The sequence below is a fragment of the Martes martes genome (assembly GCF_963455335.1).
Source record: "Martes martes genome assembly, chromosome: 15".
NCBI lineage: Eukaryota > Metazoa > Chordata > Mammalia > Carnivora > Mustelidae > Martes > Martes martes.
The window spans coordinates 4,814,958-4,833,585 of record NC_137903.1 but is presented as its reverse complement, the minus strand read 5'-3'; the positions used below and the strand labels follow the sequence as shown (position 1 = coordinate 4,833,585).

At 63.6% G+C, this 18,628-nt stretch overlaps 2 protein-coding genes across 2 annotated transcripts; one reads left to right on the top strand and one right to left on the bottom strand.

Annotated features, from left to right (window-relative positions):
• Window positions 1-2,428: 2,428 nt before the first annotated feature.
• On the top strand, window positions 2,429-9,391 carry IGSF8 (immunoglobulin superfamily member 8). Its single transcript, XM_080825063.1, has 7 exons — window positions 2,429-2,673; window positions 5,636-6,013; window positions 6,720-7,181; window positions 7,532-7,939; window positions 8,125-8,538; window positions 8,860-8,990; window positions 9,127-9,391. The coding sequence occupies exons 1-6, from the start codon at window positions 2,616-2,618 to the stop codon at window positions 8,973-8,975; spliced, it is 1,836 nt and encodes a 611-aa protein (XP_080681189.1). The 5' UTR covers window positions 2,429-2,615; the 3' UTR covers window positions 8,976-8,990; window positions 9,127-9,391.
• Window positions 9,392-12,664: 3,273 nt separating this feature from the next.
• KCNJ9 (potassium inwardly rectifying channel subfamily J member 9) lies at window positions 12,665-16,169 on the bottom strand (the record flags this gene model as incomplete). Its single annotated transcript, XM_080824952.1, has 2 exons — window positions 12,665-12,996; window positions 15,323-16,169. The coding sequence occupies 2 exons, from the start codon at window positions 16,167-16,169 to the stop codon at window positions 12,665-12,667; spliced, it is 1,179 nt and encodes a 392-aa protein (XP_080681078.1).
• Window positions 16,170-18,628: the final 2,459 nt, after the last annotated feature.

The following is an 18,628-nucleotide window of genomic DNA, read 5'->3' as shown; positions in this document are numbered from 1 at the left end:
CTTATGGGGTGTCTCCCTGGCACGACGGTATGTTCCCTCAAGGGAGGGGACCATGTAGGCCATGCTGACCACATCATCTCCAGTGTCCAGTACCAGGCGTGGCCTAATCAGTGTTTGCTGAATGACGGAATTTATAGGGTGAAGCAGCTTTGGAGGAGAGACAGTGGGATGTGGGAAGACTTGGGGCTCTGGGGAGAGATGGGCCTGAGCTCATCAGACATTGGCCACTTAAAAGCTGTGTGGCACTGGAGAAAATGTTTAAGTCTCTGAACCTTCAGTTTCTCATCTGTTAAATGACGCCATCTGACAAGATACACTGTAAAGACTAGAAATAATATCCAAAAGGGCCTTACCCTGTTCGTTTCCCATAATTTATGGCATCTACTGGGATGAGGATGGACGGCAACGTCGCCCATCCCTCAAGCATCCGGAAGCAGAAGTCTGCTCTGCTCCCAAATAAAGGGACAGTGGTTTTCCTCCCAAGCTGCCCTGTGCCTTTCCACCTTCACACAGCTCAGTCTGACCTGTGGATTGATTGAGGTGAAATGGATCTGGAGAAATCGGGCTGTGAACATGTGAAAGTGGGAGGAAGGCATCCTGTTGCCCTGTTCCTGGGCCAGTCCTGGGAGCACTGGGAGGGCCGTCCTTTGCCAGAAGGAGCATTCTGCTTCAGAGGGTCTCCGGACTCTGAATGTGGCTTCCAACGAGCCCTTCCTTTGAGCCAAGCGTTGGCTGCATCCAAGGAAGATGTGGTCTGGGCTCTGCCAATTTTCCTCCTTTTTTTTTTTTTTTAAGAGAATCTTTTTCTTTTTCTTTTTTTTTTTTTTTAAGATTTTATTTATTTATTAGTCAGAGAGAGAGAGAGAGAGAGAGCGAGCACAGGCAGACAGAGAGGCAGGCAGAGGCAGAGGGGGAAGCAGGCTCCCCGCTGAGCATAGAGCCCGATGTGGGGCTCGATCCCAGGACGCTGGGATCATGACCAGAGCTGAAGGCAGAGGCTTAACCCACTGAGCCACCCAGGCGCCCCCCACTTTTCCTTTTGAAGCCTCAGTTTCCTTCTCTGCAAAAGGGGGAGGGGAGGGAGTGAGACGTTGGGAGGAGGAGCCTGGGCAGGTAGGGGGTTAGAGGGTGAAGGTGCTAGAGCAGATGTGGGGTCACGTCCCAGGGACGGCCCCTTTGACAGACAGCTTTGTAGACCCGGCCGCCCCTTCTCCCATCTGGCCCCACCCTTCCTGCGCCTCCCCGCTCCCCACCTTCTCCCGTCCTCGCACCTCCAGGCCAGGCCCCACTCTACCCAGTGCCGGGGATGTCCGTCTCTTCCCACGGAAAATCCACTCTCTCGCCTATCGCCTCGCTGCTCCTAAGGCTAAACAGAACCTCTCAGGAAGCGGTTTAAAGAATCATTCAAAACCACAAACAAACCCCATTATACCCCGTCTCCTGTTCCGTGTTATCCCGTGCCAAGAACCTCACGGACATTATCTCAGTTAATCGTCGCAGAAGCCCGTCGGGGCGGATGTCATCCCACCTTCACGCGCCCACGAGGAAGCAGGCGGAAGGGAGTTAGCCCACTTGTGGGATGTCCGACCAAGACGCCCAGACGGCGCCCAGACGGCGCCCTCCTCTGCCCCACTCCCTCTGGTTCTGCGGGAGGGGCTGACCAACAGGTCTCCGCGGACTTCGCGAGGCCCAGCGGCGCCCCTCAGCCCAGGCCCTGGCATCCCGGAACTCCCGGGTCCCGCCCACGGCCACTCGAGCGGGGCTGGCGGCGAGGCCTAGCGGCCCCGGGCAAACGCCTGGACCCTAATGGCGTGGCCGGTCCCCGACCGACCCCGAGGCCCCCGCACCCACGTCTCAGAGGGAAAGGCCGGCAGATGCAGGGTGGGGGCGGGCGGCTGGGTAGGGTCTGGGCCGAGCCCAGGTGCCGCCCCTTTGCGTCGGCCGGAGTCCGGGCGCAGCGGAGACCGAGGTTGGGGCGGGTCCGGGCCGGGGTCCGGGGTCGGATCTCCGCTGAAGCCAAGGTTGGGGCGGAGTCCGGACCGAGGTGGGCGGACCAGGGCTGGGGTCTGGAGTCTGGGCAGGTCCGGGGTCGGGGCGGGTCGGGGCCGGGGCCCCGAGTCAGATCGGATCCGGGATCCGGGGCCCGGGGCCCGGGGTCGGGGAGCGGGGTCTGAACGGGCCCGGGGTCGGGGAGCGGGGCGGAAACAGAGCAGAGGTCGGAGCGGGTCCGGAGTGCGGGGGGGGGGGGAGGGGAGGGGGAGGGGTGCCTGGGCGGGGCTGGGACGGAGACCGGGGCGGGGCGGGGCGGGGCGGGGCGGGGCGGAGCCCGGGCGGCAGGGCGGGGCCAGGGTCAGGCGGGGTCGGGGCGGGGCTTGGGCGGGGCGGGGGCGGGGCGCGAACGGTCTCCCGAGTCTCCGCGGAAGGAGGGAAAGCGGTAGGAAGAGGAGGGGGAAGGGGGGACTCCGAAGCTCCCGCGCCGCTCGCCTCGGCTGGGTGCACCCACGCCTTGCTGCTGCTCGGCTTCGTGCCCCCTACCCGGGCATGCGCCCCCCCAGTTCCCGTCCACCCAGAGCCCGCGCCGACCCCCGGAGCCTCCCCGAAGCCGGCCGCGCAGGATGGGCGCCCTCCGTCCCTCGCCGCCGCTGCCGCCGCCGCTGCTGCTGCTAATGCTGGGTAAGCCGGCCCCCGCCCCGGCCCCCCACCCCACCGGCAGGTGCCTGCCTCCCGGCGCCCAGCCCGGCCCGCCTCCCCCGGCGTTTCGGAGCCCCTAGCACCCGCTACTCCGTCAGGGGCGCCCCGAGCCTCCCCGGCCTCAGCGCCCAGCTGCCCTGAGTGGCTGCCCGCGGAGCCAGCCCCCAGCTCTAGGCCCCCGGCTGGGGCCCAGCGAGGACCCACCGAGGTGCCACCTCCAGGCCGCCGGGCCAGCCCCGGGGGTCGCTGCGCCCAAATGCTGCGACTCCCTGCGCCCCACACTCAGCTTGAGGCCCAGCGCTGGTGCCCGCCCTGCGTGGGCAGTGCTAGCCCGGCTTCGTAATTGCCCGGAGTTGGCTGGAGGCCCAGGGGCCGGTTCTGCCCCTGATCTTTGAAGTTCAGTCTCCCCAAACGGTTCTCCTCCCCCAGACTTTATCTTCTGAGGTTTGGGGCAGTTACCCCTGTTACCCCCATCTCCACCCTGGGCAGGGTCTCCCTTTGCCCACTTTCCCTCTCTGGGGTCGCACTGGGCTCTGTAGCCTCCCACCGCTCATCATCACACCCTCTTAGTCCCTGCTTCCCTACCCCAGGAGAAGCCAGGCTCCATGGTGACTGATGCCTGATCTCCAAGCACCTTGTGTCTGCCGGGCTGGGGGGGAGTGGGGGGGTGTTCCTGGTGAGGTGTTCTGGCCGCTGCTGCCTGGATGCAGGAGAGTCCCTGACAGCGCAGTGGCTTTTGGTCTGAACTAGAGGGTTCCCTTCAGGGGTGGTCTGGGGAGGAGCATGGCTTCGAGACAGGGAGGCTGCCTGTGCAGATGTTCGGGAGGCTGAAGCCCTTGAAATAAGAGCACAGAGTGGGACCACCCGGATTCACAGCTGCCATCGGTAAGGCGCAGGCTGACGTAGCCCCAGCAGCAGCCTGTTTCTAGACCAAAGCTCCCCGGCAGCGCCAAGCAGAGCCTCCGCCCCGCCCCGCACCCCCACCCCCCCCCCCCCCCCCCGCCAGCTCCATAGGTCCCTGGGCCCTGGGGAACTAGAACAAGGCCTCTCCCTGGGGCCCTGGATGGGAGGCAGGAGGAAGTTGCTGTGGGGCCCGGTTGCCTAGCAAGTGGCCGCTCTCCCCAGTGGGCAGCGTGGAGTGGAGGAGCCCCAGGGGTGGGGAAGTGCGGTGTCTGCGAAGAGTTGCGGAGAGCAGCGGGCCCACTGCGCGCAGGCGCTCGCCTTCATTCTGAAGAGGAGGAAGAGAAAGTGGTTTGCTCCAGAGAGCCCACCTTGTGAGCGTCGTCGGGGCTTGGCTTTGAACTCAGATCCGTCTGACGCAGAGCAGGTCTCTGCCCCGCCTTCTCTCTGGCTGGGGGGAGAGCTGGCTGGCAGCTGGTTCCCTAAGGCGGCCTGGCTGGCCAACTTTCCCATGGGGATCTCCAGGCCTCAGCAGCTGTGGAGCTGGGAAGGTGGGAGCGGGCCCTTCCGAGCAGAGTCTGCCCGGAGGCCCAAAGGTGTCAGCGCCACTGTCTCCACCATCACTGAGATTATGAAATGCCCTGGGGCAGGGCCCTCCTGAGTCACACACTCACTCGCCCTCTCGGAATGGAGACCTGCTTGGGAAAGGAAGGGACGCGTCAGTACGGCTGGGGATGGGGCTGGGTCCCAACCTCCTGAGGCCCACCATGTGCTTTAACCAGACGACAGGTGCCTTCCTCCTCCCTGGACTCAGCTGCAGAAAGAAGGGGCTAAGAGCCCAGCTCAGGTAGGAAGGGGAGCACTTCTGCAGGGGCTGGAGGACAGAGTTTGACCACAGACTTCGTGTTTTCCTCCAGCCTCTGCAGAAAGGCCCTAGGTATGCCCCCAGAGTGACAGACGTTCTGGTTGGTTAGGTCAGTGCCCTTGGGCCTCCCCAGGGAGTTTCCCCGTCTTCCTCCCTGGACTGTCCCTCTGCAGGGGGCTGCGGAAGTCATCTAAGGACAATAGGATTTTGGTCAAGACATTATTCTCTTTGCTTACATTTCTCATCTGTAAAATGGAGGCAGGAGCCTGACCCAGTCCTCTATCCTATGGTGTGGCGTTCTGGGATCTTATCCCGTGGGGCTCTCGAAGGATGGAAGGAGAGAAGGAAGAAGCAGGGCCCTCCAGGGGACTCGGGAGTATCTGCTGGGGTGGGATGAAGAGAGATTTTGGAAAGAAAGATGGGAAGGGACAGCTGGAGTTTGTGCCTCTCAACAGAGAGGGAACCTTATATAAGTGACCGCACACCAAATGCAAATGAAGGCTTTTGTTAGGGAGTTGGGAGGGGGCGCTGTGCATCTGCGGGGCCAGCTGAGAAGGTCGGCAGGCCCTGGGGGGAGGGGTGGGGCTCTTCTGCCCCCAGAGGCCAGGGCAGAGGCTGGTTCTTGCCCCACAAGCCTCAGCTGCCTCGGCCCGTGGGGTGGGAGCAGCAGTGAGCTCATGGACAGCTGGAGGGGGGAGGGCATTGTGTGGTGCGAACTGGCTGGGTCTGTGCCCCGTCCTGCTTGGGCCACTGGCTCCATTGTCTGGAGTCCCCTGGTCCAGGTGACACAGCTGAGCCAACTCGCCCTTCTGTGCAAGATTTTGCCAGCTCCCCTCAAACAAAGAAGAGGGACATGGGGTCTCAGAATCCCTTAGCTGGAAGGCTCCACTGACCTGTGGGACCAATGGGAGTGGGGAGATGCGGGAGGGAGCCAAGGTACAGCTGGGATCAAGGAGGGAGAGCAGACAGGCCTCTTTCTGCCAGAAGTGGGATGTTTCTGGGTTCTGAGGCAAAGCCGGGTCTATAACCTGCTTGAGATCCTCAGGGCAGGGCCCCTCCTGGGTCCCCACCTTCCCCAGGTTTACTGTCCTTTATCGGGCGGCGGTCCAGAACGGTGCTGGTAGCGGGAGAGGCAGCGGGGACCCGGGCATCGCCAGCTTGTCCTGCCCTTCCCTACAGGAGTGCAGTGCCTCGCCCGGGAGGTGCTGGTCCCCAAGGGGCCGCTGTACCGAGTGGCCGGCACGGCCGTCTCCATCTCCTGCAACGTGAGCAGCTACGATGGCCCTGCCCAGCAGGACTTCGAGTGGTTCCTCTACCGGCCCGAGGCCCCCGAGGCGGCGCTGGGCATCGTCAGTACCAGGGACCCCCGGTTCTCGTACGCGGTCTTCGGGCCCCGCGTGGCGGCCGGCGAGGTGCAGGTGCAGCGTCTGCAGGGGGACGCCGTGGTGCTCCAGATCGCCCGCCTCCAGGCCCAGGACGCGGGCGTTTACGAGTGCTACACGCCGTCCACCGACGCCCGCTACCTGGGCAGCTACAGCGGCAAGGTGGAACTGAGAGGTAGGGCCTGGGCTGGGCGCCGGCCCGTCTGCCCAAAGGGCACAGAGTCGGGGCCCGGAGGGTCGGGGCCCGGAGAGTCGGGGCCCGGAGGGACCTGCCTAACTGCCCCTCAGGTGTTGTGGCTGAGGGAGCCGAGGTCCAGCCGCTTGTGGGGCTCGCACAAAATCACCCACCCGGTTAGTGGCCATTCTGGGACTCGAACCAAGATCTCTTCTTGGCAGCTCGTCGGCCTTCCTCCTCTGTGGAGCTGCCTCCCGGGAAAGGGGGAGCCCATCCCCTGCCTTCCCTGCTGGGGAGAGCCCGCTAGGGTGAAGGGAGTCTGTTCCTAGGGATTCCGGGATGCAGAGGTGGGGGCGGTGGGGGGCGAAGTGGAGGTAGCATCGGAGGAGTGGGACCACGTGACATTCTTGCTCTCTTTCGTTTCTTTGTCTTCTGAGCGGGAAGACAGAGCCACTTCTCTGCGGTCCTGATGGGGGTTAGTTCTAAACGTAGGGGTGAGTGGGCGATGGGCTGGGCTGTGAACTTCAGCGAGTATTTATCGAGCGCCTCTTGTGTGCCCAGCACTGTGCCCGGCACCAGGGGGTCACAGAAGAAATAGTACGGGACGAACTCGGCCCGAGAGGAGCTAACTGCTGTCCCTTTAGGGGCATAGGTTGTACGAGGGCCACCAGCTCCCGCCCTCCCTCACTCTAGCTGTTCTCTCCAGTTCTTCCAGATGCCCTGCAGGTGTCTGCTGCCCCCCCAGGGCCCCGAGGCCGCCAGGCCCCAATTTCACCCCCTCGCCTGACCGTGCACGAGGGGCAGGAGCTGGCACTGGGCTGCCTGGCGCAGACAAGCACGCAGAAGCACACACACCTGGCCGTGTCCTTCGGGAGAGCGGTGCCCGAGGCGCCAGTGGGGCGAGCGACTCTGCAGGAAGTGGTGGGGCTCCGGCCGGACTTGGCCGTGGAGGCTGGGGCTCCCTATGCCCAGCGACTGGCCACCGGGGAGCTGCGGCTGGCCAAGGAGGGGGCTGAGCAGTACCGCATGGTGCTGGGGGGTGCCCAGGCAGAGGACGCGGGCACCTACCACTGCACAGCGGCCGAGTGGATTCAGGACCCCGATGGCAGCTGGGCCCAGATCGCCGAGAAGAGGGCGGTCCTGGCCCACGTGGACGTGCAGACGCTGTGTGAGTGCCGTGCATCCTACGGTGGGAGCCGGGAGCCGTGTGGCCGATGGGGGGGCACCGATGGTCACTGCCTGCCTCCAGGGAGCCCATCTTCCCGAGTGAGCGGGTCCCGTTAGCATCACTCCCCGCCCCCCCACCCCCGGGCGGGTTTTCTCTGCTCAGGAGTTGGTTGTGGAGACAGGAGGGCCATGGCTGGGAGGGGAGAGGCCCTGGGTGGTGGGGATGGCTGTACCCTGTGAGGGACAGACAGGTCACGGTGCTGCTGCAGAGGAAGGAACTGCAGCTGGAGAATCGGGGCTCTGCGCCCCACTCCTGCCTCCGTGACACCCCTTCCCTGTCCTGTGTTTCAGCCAGCCAGCTGGCGGTGGCCGTAGGGCCCGGGGAGCGTCGGATCGGTCCAGGGGAGCCCTTGGAACTGCTGTGCAATGTGTCAGGGGCCCTGCCCCCGCCAGGCCGCCACGCTGCGTACTCTGTGGGCTGGGAGATGGCACCTGCGGGGGCACCGGGGCCTGGCCGCCTGGTAGCCCAGCTGGACACAGAGGGTGTGGGCAGCCTGGGCCCGGGCTATGAGGGCCGGCACATTGCCATGGAGAAGGTGGCGTCCAGAACCTACCGCTTACGGCTGGAGGCTGCCAGGCCAGGGGATGCGGGTACCTACCGCTGCCTCGCCAAGGCCTACGTCCGAGGGTCTGGGGCTCGGCTTCGAGAAGCAGCCAGTGCCCGCTCCCGGCCACTCCCTGTGCACGTGCGGGAGGAAGGTGAGGGGGTGGCTGGGCCTCTACTGGGGTCAGGGCTTGTGGAAGGAAGCTTTCCTTTTTGTTTCCGGGCCTCTCCCCTCCCTGCATCGGCTACCACCAGGCTTCTCTCTGCCGCTCCTCTTCTTCGGGATGGCGGGAGCGGTCCCAGCCCCCTGCCCCACTGATGCCACGTCCGTGTTCCGCAGGTGTGGTGCTGGAGGCCGTGGCGTGGCTGGCAGGGGGCACCGTGTACCGCGGCGAGACGGCTTCCCTGCTCTGCAACATCTCGGTGCGGGGCGGCCCCCCAGGGCTGCGGCTGGCGGCCAGCTGGTGGGTGGAGCGGCCCGAGGCGGGGGAGCTGAGCTCTGGCCCTGCCCAGCTGGTGGGCGGCGTGGGCCAGGACGGTGTAGCGGAGCTGGGCGTCCGGCCCGGAGGAGGCCCCGTCAGCGTGGAGCTAGTGGGGCCCCGGAGCCACCGGCTACGCCTGCACGGCTTGGGACCCGAGGATGAAGGCGTGTACCACTGCGCCCCCAGCGCCTGGGTGCAGCATGCCGACTACAGCTGGTACCAGGCCGGCAGTGCCCGCTCGGGGCCCGTCACGGTGTACCCCTACACGCATGGTGAGTGGCCCTTGCCCGCCCCCCACCCCCGCTCTCCACCCCCCGCCCCCATTCAGCCCTTCTTCTGCCCTGTCCTGTTCGCACCTCTCCTGCTCCTATCCCCCTTCCTCCTCCTCGGCACTCCATCCCGAGAGTCTCAGAAGCCCACCTTCCGCTCTCTCTGGCACCGGAGTCAGGGCTGAGGGGGCAGGGGCAGGCTGTCTGTGAATGGGGGACGCGGGTCCCACGACCCGCTAGAGAAGGCGCGAGAAGCAGGCGTGGCAGTGGGTGCTGGGCAGCGGCCCTACCCCAGGCTGAACAGAGCCATCCACTCTCACCCAGCCCTGGACACCCTGTTTGTGCCCCTGCTGGTGGGTGCTGGGGTCGCCCTAGTCACCGGCGCCACCGTCCTCGGCACCATCACCTGCTGCTTCATGAAGAGGCTGCGGAAACGGTGATCCCTCGCTCCCCAGGTGAGAGGAGAGAACCCCAACCTCATCGCCTCTCCCCTGCCCCCAGGCCCGAGGCGAGCTGCCCCTCCCACCCTACCTGGGGGAGGAGCAGGCATGGGGGGCTCTGTCCTCAGTGCACCCCACACTGTCTCTCCAGTTCTCACAGGTGTTGACTGTCTTCCAGCCCAGCTCCAAGACCACCTCTGGTTGCCTGGCTACCCCTCTCCCTCTGTCCCCCTTCCTTTAATTTATTTGATCTCCCCCACCCAGAGTGGGGGACATAGCCCAATCCCCCACTCCTCCCTTCCCAACTCCTCCCTCTGGGCTTCTGTTCTCCATCTCATGCCCAGCCCATAGGGAGGCCATTCCCTGTCCCAGAATTAGTTTTTCTAAAATGTGAATAAACTTATTTTATAAAACTCAGGGCTAGCTGTGTCTTCCCTGCCCCGGGGGTGAGGTGTGTGGCCGGGCGGTAACTGGGGGATCGACAACCTATTCTGCATGACCCAGCCCTCCCTTCCCACCACAAATACCATCTGGCCTCTGTGGGCCGTGCCACCCACCCCAGCAGGGGACACCTGGGTCCCATCTGCTGCCTGAGCTGTTGGTGCCTTGCCAATCCCTGTTGGGACTCCAGCTTGGGGAGGGGAGCACAGAGAGGGGGTGAGTTCACCGAGCCCGGCCCCCTCTGCCGGCCCTCTTCCATCCCTCTTGCATGTGGCCGGGCAGGGGGCTCCAGGTGGGTCTTTTCTCGCTCTCCACACCACCCCGCCTTCTCATTCTAGGCCCTCCTCCCCCGGGACCGGACTCCTCCCAGGCCCCGGGGCCTCAGCCTTTTCCTCCCCATCTTCATTATTCTGTCTGACCCCTGAGGACAGAAGCCTCAGAGCACGGCCCCCCTGGTGACAGCGAGGACAGCAGTCAGGGGAGGGCCCGTTTGTCCACAGAGCCCATGCATATGTGCCCGTGCCCGCACCCCCCACAGCCGGCATGCGCCCCCCAGGTCTTGGTGCCCCTCCCCTCCAGTGCCCCAGGGGCCCCCTGAATGCATCATTGCTTCACGATTCTCTGATCTGAGAATTCGTGGTTGCTCTGCTCCTTAAGGGGCACCCGGTTTACCTCTTTTAATTCAGTTATTTAAACATTTATTGAGCATTACTAGTGCGCTAAGTGTAATTTTTACAGAAGGGGAAACTGAGGCCCAGAGAAGTGGTGTAACTTGCCCAGAGTCATGGAGCTAATTAGCGACAGCGTCAGGAGCACACCCGAGGGCTCCCGCCTTCTCGCACTGTACACAGTGGAGCCCTGAGCGATAACTGAGCGGCATGGCTGCAAACAGCCCCCCCTCCTGTCCAGACTCACCTGTTCCACCGAATGAAACCTAATGACCCCGTCCTACACCATTTGTTCCTGAAGGAACAGCCGAGGCCAGGGTCCGGGACCTCATCTTTGACCGATGGTGACCCAGGTAGCCCTGAGACCTGAGGCAGAGATGTTTCTCCGGTGGACTCATGCTGGTAGCTCTCTCTGACCCCCTTTCCTGCTTGCAGGAGGCCCCGGGACCCGCAGGACCTTGGCTTCCCCGTGTGGAATGGAGCCGACTGGGCTGCTTTCCCCCGAGGGGCTCCGTCTTTTATTGAAGCCCAGGGGCAGGGTGTGGCCAGGACCAAGGAGAGGCGGTCACTGCCTGGCCGTGCTGTGGGAGTAAGCGCTTGCCTGGACCGACCCTTTTCTCTCAGGAGGCCAGCCTCAGGCCCCCTCCACCTCGGTCTGTCCCAGCCTGTCATGGCTCTTCCCTCCCCATCCTGGAGGGCTGCCCCCGGTGATTCCGATGACCGGGAAGGGGGTAGAGGGGGGATGGGAACCGTGTCTCCGGGGCCTGCGGCCCCAGGGGGGCAGACAACAGGCCGCAGACACATCCAGACGTTTGGCCTCCTTGCTTCTGCCTCACATCGTCACCCACATTCAATCCTGCCTCTTAAGTCCTACGAGGGACTCGCTCTCGGCCGCAGAGGCCCTTCCTGCTCCGGCCCCCAGCCCCCGCTCGGGAACCCCTCAGGGGTTTCCCTGTCTCGCCTGTTCATCTTCCCCGAACACCATCTCCCGCTTACCACCGTGCGTTTTCCTCTGATGGCTGCGTTCCCAGGCTCAGAGTTTAACTTGTCAGCCTGGGCTTCAGGGTCCCCTTTCCCACTCACGGTGGTCCGCCCTTTATAGTTCTGTCTCTGCCCCCAGTGTCCTCGGTTTCTCCTCAGCAACCTCAGCTCCCCCTCCACTCCCCTCAGCTACTCCCCAGCTTCTCCGCTCCCTCTCAGCGTCTCCTCCGTTCCCTTCAGCTACTCCTGATAGGATTCCCAAGTCTTTTGTGTCGGGCCGCGGTTCTCCAAGTGCGGCCCCCATTCTAGCAGCGTCAGCATGGCCTGAGAACTTGCTGGAAAGGCCAATTTTTGATCTCTACCCCAGACCTACTGAGTCAGGAACTCTGGGAGTGGGGCCCAGCGGTCTGTGCTTTCGCAAGCCATCCAGGTGGCTGTGACGCACACTCCGGTTTGGCAACCGCCGGCTTACTCATTCTCCCTAGGTTTCCGATCGCCAGCCCTCCTGTCCTCTGCTCCGAGAGAGGCTCGGGCTCAGGCCGGACCATACCTTGTTCAGTTGCCGCGGGGGCTGACTTCTCTGTTTCCCTGGGCGCGCTGCGCTCCGAGGAGAGGGAGCCGGCCTCTGAGGGCCCACCCCACCTTTGCGGGGTCAGCGCTCTGTACTTGGTGTGCCCCAAGGAATTCTGGGAATGCCCTGTCGCTGTGCCCCAAGACAAATTCTTCTTTTTTCCGGCGGGCCCCTCGCCCTAGGTCTAGCGAACTCACTTCCTGAATCTTTGTCCTGACCCTTCTTGCTCCCCAGAATGTCCCACCCCCTCTCCTGCCTCCGAGGCGCTACTGAGATCTCATTCGCTCTCAGAAAATAGCTGTCCCTGGTTCTCCTCTTCTCCTTTCCAGGCCCTGGGGGGCGTAGGGTGCTGCCTGTCTTCCTGCACCGGGGGCAAGGTCATTCACACCCGGCGAGCCACGCCTGCAGGCTTCCATCCTCCTGCTCCCCCCGCCCCCGTCATCTTGGTGACCCTCATCTCTGCCCACCTACCATCTAGCCTCCTCTCCTCTGGGTCAGCTCGGCCACTGTGTCCAGTGAGACAGGTGTGCCATACACGGGGAGGCTGGCCGAGGAGACGAGTGGGGACTAAAATCTAGCCCGCGCTCTGCTCCCCAAGCCGTGCGCGCTGGTCTGGGGTGGCAACGGCCTGGAGGTAAAGAGTGCCTTTTTAGAACTTGCAAGAAGTCCCTGCTCTCTGGGTTAGCAGCAGCCCCGAGTGCACCACCTCTGTCTGCCAGTTTACAGAGCCACCAGCGGCCCTCACTCCGCTACCACCTCCCCATGTGGCCCACGGCAGTCCACCCTTCGCTCCATCCATCCACCCCGAACAGACGTGAAGGACAAACACAGGCTGGCACGTTCGTCCGTCCCCACCCTCCACGAAATCAGATGCCCTCCCTTCTACTGGATTCTAGGCTTAAGATTCCAAGGGGGGTCCCCAGCTTCAGCACATGCCCAGGGCTCTTGCCTGCCTCCTTCTCGGCCTCTGACATCCAGCTCCCGGGTACCAGTGTCTGGCCCTGCCACAGGGGTCTGGAGGGAACGGGTCACACCTTGGACTCACTCTCTGGGGGCGGCAGGCAGCCGTTCTGCTCCTTGTCAGCGCCAGCCTCTGCCCCCGCCCCCTCCCCGGCCCCCTCCTCCTCCACCTTCTCATCCAGCCGGCTGGGGATGGACCAGTACAGATGGGCGTCGAGGCGGGCAGCGGCTTCGGCCAGCTCCCGGGCGCTGCACGAGGGTGTGGGCACCTCAAAGGTCTGGTGGAAGCTGGCATAGTCCACCTCATAGAAGCCATCCTCCAGGGTGAGCACTGATGTGAAGCGGTGGCCCCACAGAACCTCGTCCACGAGGTAGGAACTCCGAGCTTGGCATGTCATTCCTGGGGGGAGGGGCACGGGTCAGGGGGGATCCCAGCCCCGGGCTTCCCTCTCCTGGCTTTTGTTCCGCAACCCGATTCCCACATCGCTCCCTCTCTCCCTCTGCCAGGGCCCCCCACACCCGCTTTGGTCCAACCTGTCTTCTCCCCCTTCTCAACTCCTATACCTGCCTAGCTCTCTCTCTTGGGCGTGGATCCTAACTCTCTCGGCCTCCAGCCCCTGCTCTCCCCTCCTCTCTGCAGGGGATGCCAATCAGAGAAGCTGAACCTTGAAACTGACCTTAGGGATCGGCTAGTCCAACTTCCCTTTCCACACGGGGCTTCCTACCGGAGCATCCCCACGACTGGGCATCGAGCTGGCGCTTATCACCACCTCCCAGGTGGGACACCTCTCATCAGTGGTTCTTAGTAAGAGCTCAGGTCTGCCTCCCCAGGATTGCCACCTTTGCTTTTGCTCCCCTGCCTTTTGACACCCATTCAGGAACCTCGGGGCCGGTCGTGTCTTTTCCTCTTCAGGCTGAACATCCCTGGCTCCCTCCACCGTTCTTCAGGTGACCTGGCTTCCAGAAATACTACTTTCTCGACTGCAAACCTGAATGGCCAAGGAGGACCCTTTCAGCACTTTGCGTATGATAAATACCCAGCTGTGGCCTGACCCGCACAGGAGAGGGCTCACCTCCTCTCTCTTCCGGCCCTGAGGCTTTAGCTGACGGGGCCCAAGATTACGTTACATAAACATTTTTGGAATCAAAATCACAGTGCTGCAACATTAAGCCTGTGGCCAACTAAAACCCCCAGTTCTTTTTTTCACCAGAGCTCTTCAATGCGGTGCTTACATAAGTGATTTTTTTAAAGCCTAAATGTAGAATTTTATATTTATTCCTTTTAAATGTCATCTCATTGGGTTTTGGCTCATTATCCTTGCTTTTCAAAAGCATTTTGAATCCTGACTCTCTCACCCAAAATATTGCCATCCTTTCCAACTTGGTCTCTCTAGAAAAGTCAGATGAGCTCCCGTCCCTATCTCCTCCACGCCACCCTCCCCAGTCCTCCGCAACCTGGGGCTGTGCCCCGTCCTCCCTGCTGGGCTGGCACACTCACTAGGGCAAGCGATTCTCCTTCTACGCCTGAGCCTGTCCCCCAGCCCATGTCCACCTCAGAACAGGGGAGAGTGGAAGTCTGAACGGTAGCTAACCAGAGACGGGCTCTGGGCATTGTAAGCCCAGCCCGGAGATAGCCTGGGGACATGGGTGGTGGTGTTCCTCCCAGGAAGGCTGGAATAGGAGTGTCCGGTGGGGGAAGGGCAGAAGAGGCAGAAGGGACACCGGGGAGAGAGGTCTTTGAGGAACAGAGGGAGGCGCTGGGGGCACCAGGAGAAGAGGACTGGGTAGGGACCTGTCTGCAAGGACAGCAGCTATCTTGGGGCTGGCAGGAGAGTGACAGCTGGCTAGACCGCAAGGGAAGGGCCTGGGTGAGTAGGGGAAGGAGCAGGAGCTAGAAGGAGCATGGGTGGGGTTGAGGGGGTGGGGGTGAGGGGATGGGGGGGTAGTAAAGAAGCAGTGGGGAGCACTGGGGCAGAGGCTGGTGAGGCAGAGGCTCGCAGGAAGGGCCAGGAGACGGGGTTGAGGGCACCAGCCTGGGCAGCCCGCAGAGGCCACAGCTCAGGCCACAGCTCACAGCCCAGTGCTCACCCGCTGCGCTTCTCTCATCCTCCCGCTTCCAGATCTCAAGCCTCACAGCCCTCATCTGTGCGGCTGCAGGGCCCCCTCCCACCTGCTCCCGAACCCTTCACTGCGTGGGCCTGAGTTCCTGACCTTTCCAGAAGGGGCCAGAAGTGCTAAGACCGTCTATTTCCGTTGTCAGTGGACGCCGAGAGTCCTTTGATGCGTGGGGAAACTGAGAGACGGAAGTGAGACCGGCCGTCGGCCTGCTCCTAAGGTCCAGGCTGGGCATAATCTGGGCCATGGGAGAGCCTTGCCACCAAGTTCGGGGGCCTGGACCTCTCCGCAGTGGAAAACCCCCGAACTTACCGTCCTTGCGCTTCTGGAACATCAAACCTTGCAGCGCACTGCCCGCGCCCTAGCCACTGACCTCCCCGCGACCACGGACAGCTGTCTTAACCTCTCCTCGGGCAGCCTCCCGTCTGAAAACGAGCACGGAAGTGACCTTCGCCAGGACCAGATGAACTCGGAGGCCCCGTGTGTCGGGGCCGCGCAGCACGCGCTCCCCGCGTGTGGGCTCCGGGCCCGTCCCGCTCCCGGTGACCACCCCCCAGGGCCCACCCGCCCCTCCCCCATCCTCAGCCCGCCCCGCCCCCGCCCCTCCGCACCCGTGGCTTCCACCATGCCCTCCAGGATGACGACGATCTCGAAGTCGTCCCTCTCCAGGGCGCGGCGCGACGCCTCCCAGAACGGGCTGGCGGCGTCGATCTCGTGGCTGATGACGAGCGGCGACACGAGGAAGAGGCGGTCGTCGCCCGTGTCGAAGCCCACGCTGAGGTCGGTCTGGTGCAGCGGGATGAACTCGCCCTCCAGCGTCTGGCGCGAGCGGATGAGCTTGGCGCGGATGGAGGCCTCGACGATGTGCGACGAGCGCAGGTCGCCCACGCGGAACATGAGGCAGAGGCGGCCGTCGCGCAGCGACACGACGGCGTGCGACGAGAAGACGAGCGTGGCGGCGCGCTTGTTGGGCTGCGAGATCTTGACGAACATGCAGCCCACCATGAAGGCGTTCACCATGGAGCCCAGGATGGCCTGCAGCAGCAGCAGCGCGATGCCCTCGGGGCACTGGTCGGTGATGACGCGGTGGCCGTAGCCGATGGTGGTCTCCGTCTCGATGGAGAACAGGAAGGCGGCCACGAAGCCGTTGAGGTTGTTGACGCACGGCGTCCACGCCGCGTCGCCCAGGTGCTCCAGGTCGCCGCGGCCGTAGGCCACGAGCCACCAGATGGCGCCGAAGAAGAGCCAGGTGAGCGCGTAGGCGAGCACGAAGAAGAGCAGGCTGAGGCGCCACTGCAGGTCGGCCAGCGTGGTGAACAGGTCGGTCAGGTAGCGGCCCGGCTCGCGCACGTTGCCCTGCTGCACGTTGCAGCGGCCGTCCTTCTCCACGTAGCGCTGGCGGCCGCGGCGGCGCGGGGGCTCGCGGCCCGGGGAGCGGGGGGCGCCGGCGCGCGCCATGGCGGCGGCCGCAGGGGGCCTGCGGGACCGGAGCGCGCGGCGCCGTCAGGCTCGCGGGACCGCGCGGCTCGGAGGGTGCACCCCCCACCCGCGGCCGCCTGCGACCGCCGCCCGCGCCCCGCCCCGCCCCGCCGCTGCCCCCGCCCCGCCCCGCCGCGCCCCGCCGCCTCCAGTCCCCGGACGCGGCCCCCCGCCCCAGCGCCCCCGCGCGCGCCCCGGCTGCGGCCTGCGCGGGCCCCGGACCCGCTCCGCCGAACTTCACCGTGACCCCCGCGCGCGCTCCTCTTCCTTCCTGCCAGCGCCCCGCGCGCGCTCAGCCCCCTCCCACAGCTGCCTGCCCTCCTGGAGCCGGCGGAGAAGGCGCGCGGGGGGCGGAAAGGCCGCGCGACTTCTCCAGCGGCAGGGGCTGGACAGCCCCGCCCGAGGACGTGCCCACTCCAAGTCCTCCCGGAGCACTAGACCCCTCCCGCTCATCGCTGCTGGATGTCTGCCCCCCGGCCCCTGGGTTGGAAGGGGGTTGGAAGGGCTGCAAGAGAGGAGACCCAGGCGGACAGCCCGGGCGCGCAAAGTTCAGCCGGAGTTAGGCTCGTATCCCCGGGGAGTCTCCTGTTCCTCCTGAGCCCTCTTCCACCAGATCCGGCGAAGCACTGAGCCCCCACATTTATCTCCCCACTCCCTCCGGTTCTTTGCCGGCTGCCTCCCACTCCTCACTGACTACCCTAAGCACAGCCCCCACCCCCAGCCATCTGCCCCAGAGCTCACGTTCCAAGGGAAGCCCACCTGAGTTTGCTTCAAATTCTTCCCCCGGAGGAGCGAGCTGAGCTGCGGTGTGCCCTGAGGGAGAGGTCCAGAGCCCCTCCCTAGGCCCCAGACCCCTATAAGGAAAGGTTTAGAAGAAGGACTTGGTTCTCTCCAGCCTTCCCCTCTTCCTGGGGGTTGTTCTGTCCTCCCGCTCCAGGGAAACCTGGGTTGGCTGGGGTTGGGGAGGGTGGGGTGGATGGGAGGAATGTGACAAGGATCACAGATGGCCTGGATGTTTGACCAGGTCCTGGGGAGACACCGCCTGGATATGCAACTCCAAACGCAGGTCTCCAGAATTCAAGTTCTGGAATGAGGTGCTCTGCAGCCAGACCTTGGGAGGCTCTGTGTTTGTGTGTGTGTGTGTGTGTGTGTGTGTGTGTACTAGGGTAGAGGGCAGGAGGAAAACCCAAAAAAGATAGCTTGGCGCTTAGGGACACCCCACCCCCCACATTTATTTTGCAAGAGGAGTCAGGGGACCACCGGGCCCAATGAAGATTAGGGTCTTCTCCTCCCCCAAAAGTGGGCTTCCCTTGCCCTCCCTGCAGCCAGGGATGTCCTCTAGAAGTTCTCTCTATGCACACGGACTGTTCGGAGACCCCAAGTCATGCAGAGAAGTACCTGCATCCCACTTATCCTAGCGTCAGCCCCAGGTGGGCTTCCAGATGTTTTCCCAGGGTCTTAGGTAATCTGACCCCCAATCTGTCTGCTTAGACAGATCTGTCTTCCCAGGGGTGGGAAGGAACCCCACAGTCTGATCTCTGCCAGATCTGTCTTGCTCTCCATCGCCCCAGGTATCTAGGTGGGCCTTACTTTGATCGTGTCCCCCCTCCTGTCTTCCTGAGTAGAGGCCGCATGTTTCTCAATGGGGAAGTAAACGTGTGAACTAGCCTTGATTTCTGCACCTCCCTCCAAAGATCCCTGTTCCCCCAGCCTGCTCCTTCTTAGCTCTTGTGCATGCTGTGAGCCCTCTCCGGAAGACCCCAGTGCCACGTTTTCCTGGATCGCCCTTTCTCCCCCTAGGGAGTGCTGGCCAGCAAGAGGGTTTATTTTGCGGGAGGGGATCTGGTGAAAACTCCCTCAGGAACAAGCTGTTCCCAAGCCCCCACTTGCCTTGGATTTAGGGGCCCAAACCCAAGTCCCCCGCAACTCAACTCACAGCGCGTGGAGAGGAGTGTAGCCGGCAGCAGAGACCCCCGGGGCGTAGCGTCCATGCCCCTGATACCACCCCTTCCCCGGCCCCCTTGGAGGGTGGGAGCCACAGACACCGTTGTTTCTCCTACATGCAGCGGCAGCTCTGACTAGGACCTGCTATCTGTGTCATCCCCACTTCCCAGGCTCCCCTGCTCCTCTCTTGTTTCCACAGCAACCAGTCTGGGGACAGCTCTGGAGCATCCCCCTCCCCTCCCTGGTCCTGGGTACCACTGGAGGCTGAGCCACACGCCATAGCTATTTTTAGCCCAAGTCCCTCCTCCTGGACAACTCAGAGCTCGCCTCCTCACCCCCCTCAGGAAAAAAAGAAAAGAAAAGAAAAGCCGGCACGCTCTTCCCTAAGAGGCTTCTTGCTCTGAGAAAATACGGGCCCGATGTGTTTGGGAATAAGGCCTTCGGTCTCCCGGGGATTCAGAGGGCCGCCTGGGAGCTGGGAGCTCACGACCTCC

Bases quoted from the DNA above. Each gene is read 5' to 3' on its own strand.
- IGSF8 (XM_080825063.1), top strand. From the start codon at position 2,616: ATGGGCGCCCTCCGTCCCTCGCCGCCGCTGCCGCCGCCGCTGCTGCTG. The intron at 6,014-6,719 runs GTAGGGCCTGGG...TGTTCTCTCCAG, and splicing joins CGGCAAGGTGGAACTGAGAG to TTCTTCCAGATGCCCTGCAG. The intron at 7,940-8,124 runs GTGAGGGGGTGG...CGTGTTCCGCAG, and splicing joins TGTGCACGTGCGGGAGGAAG to GTGTGGTGCTGGAGGCCGTG.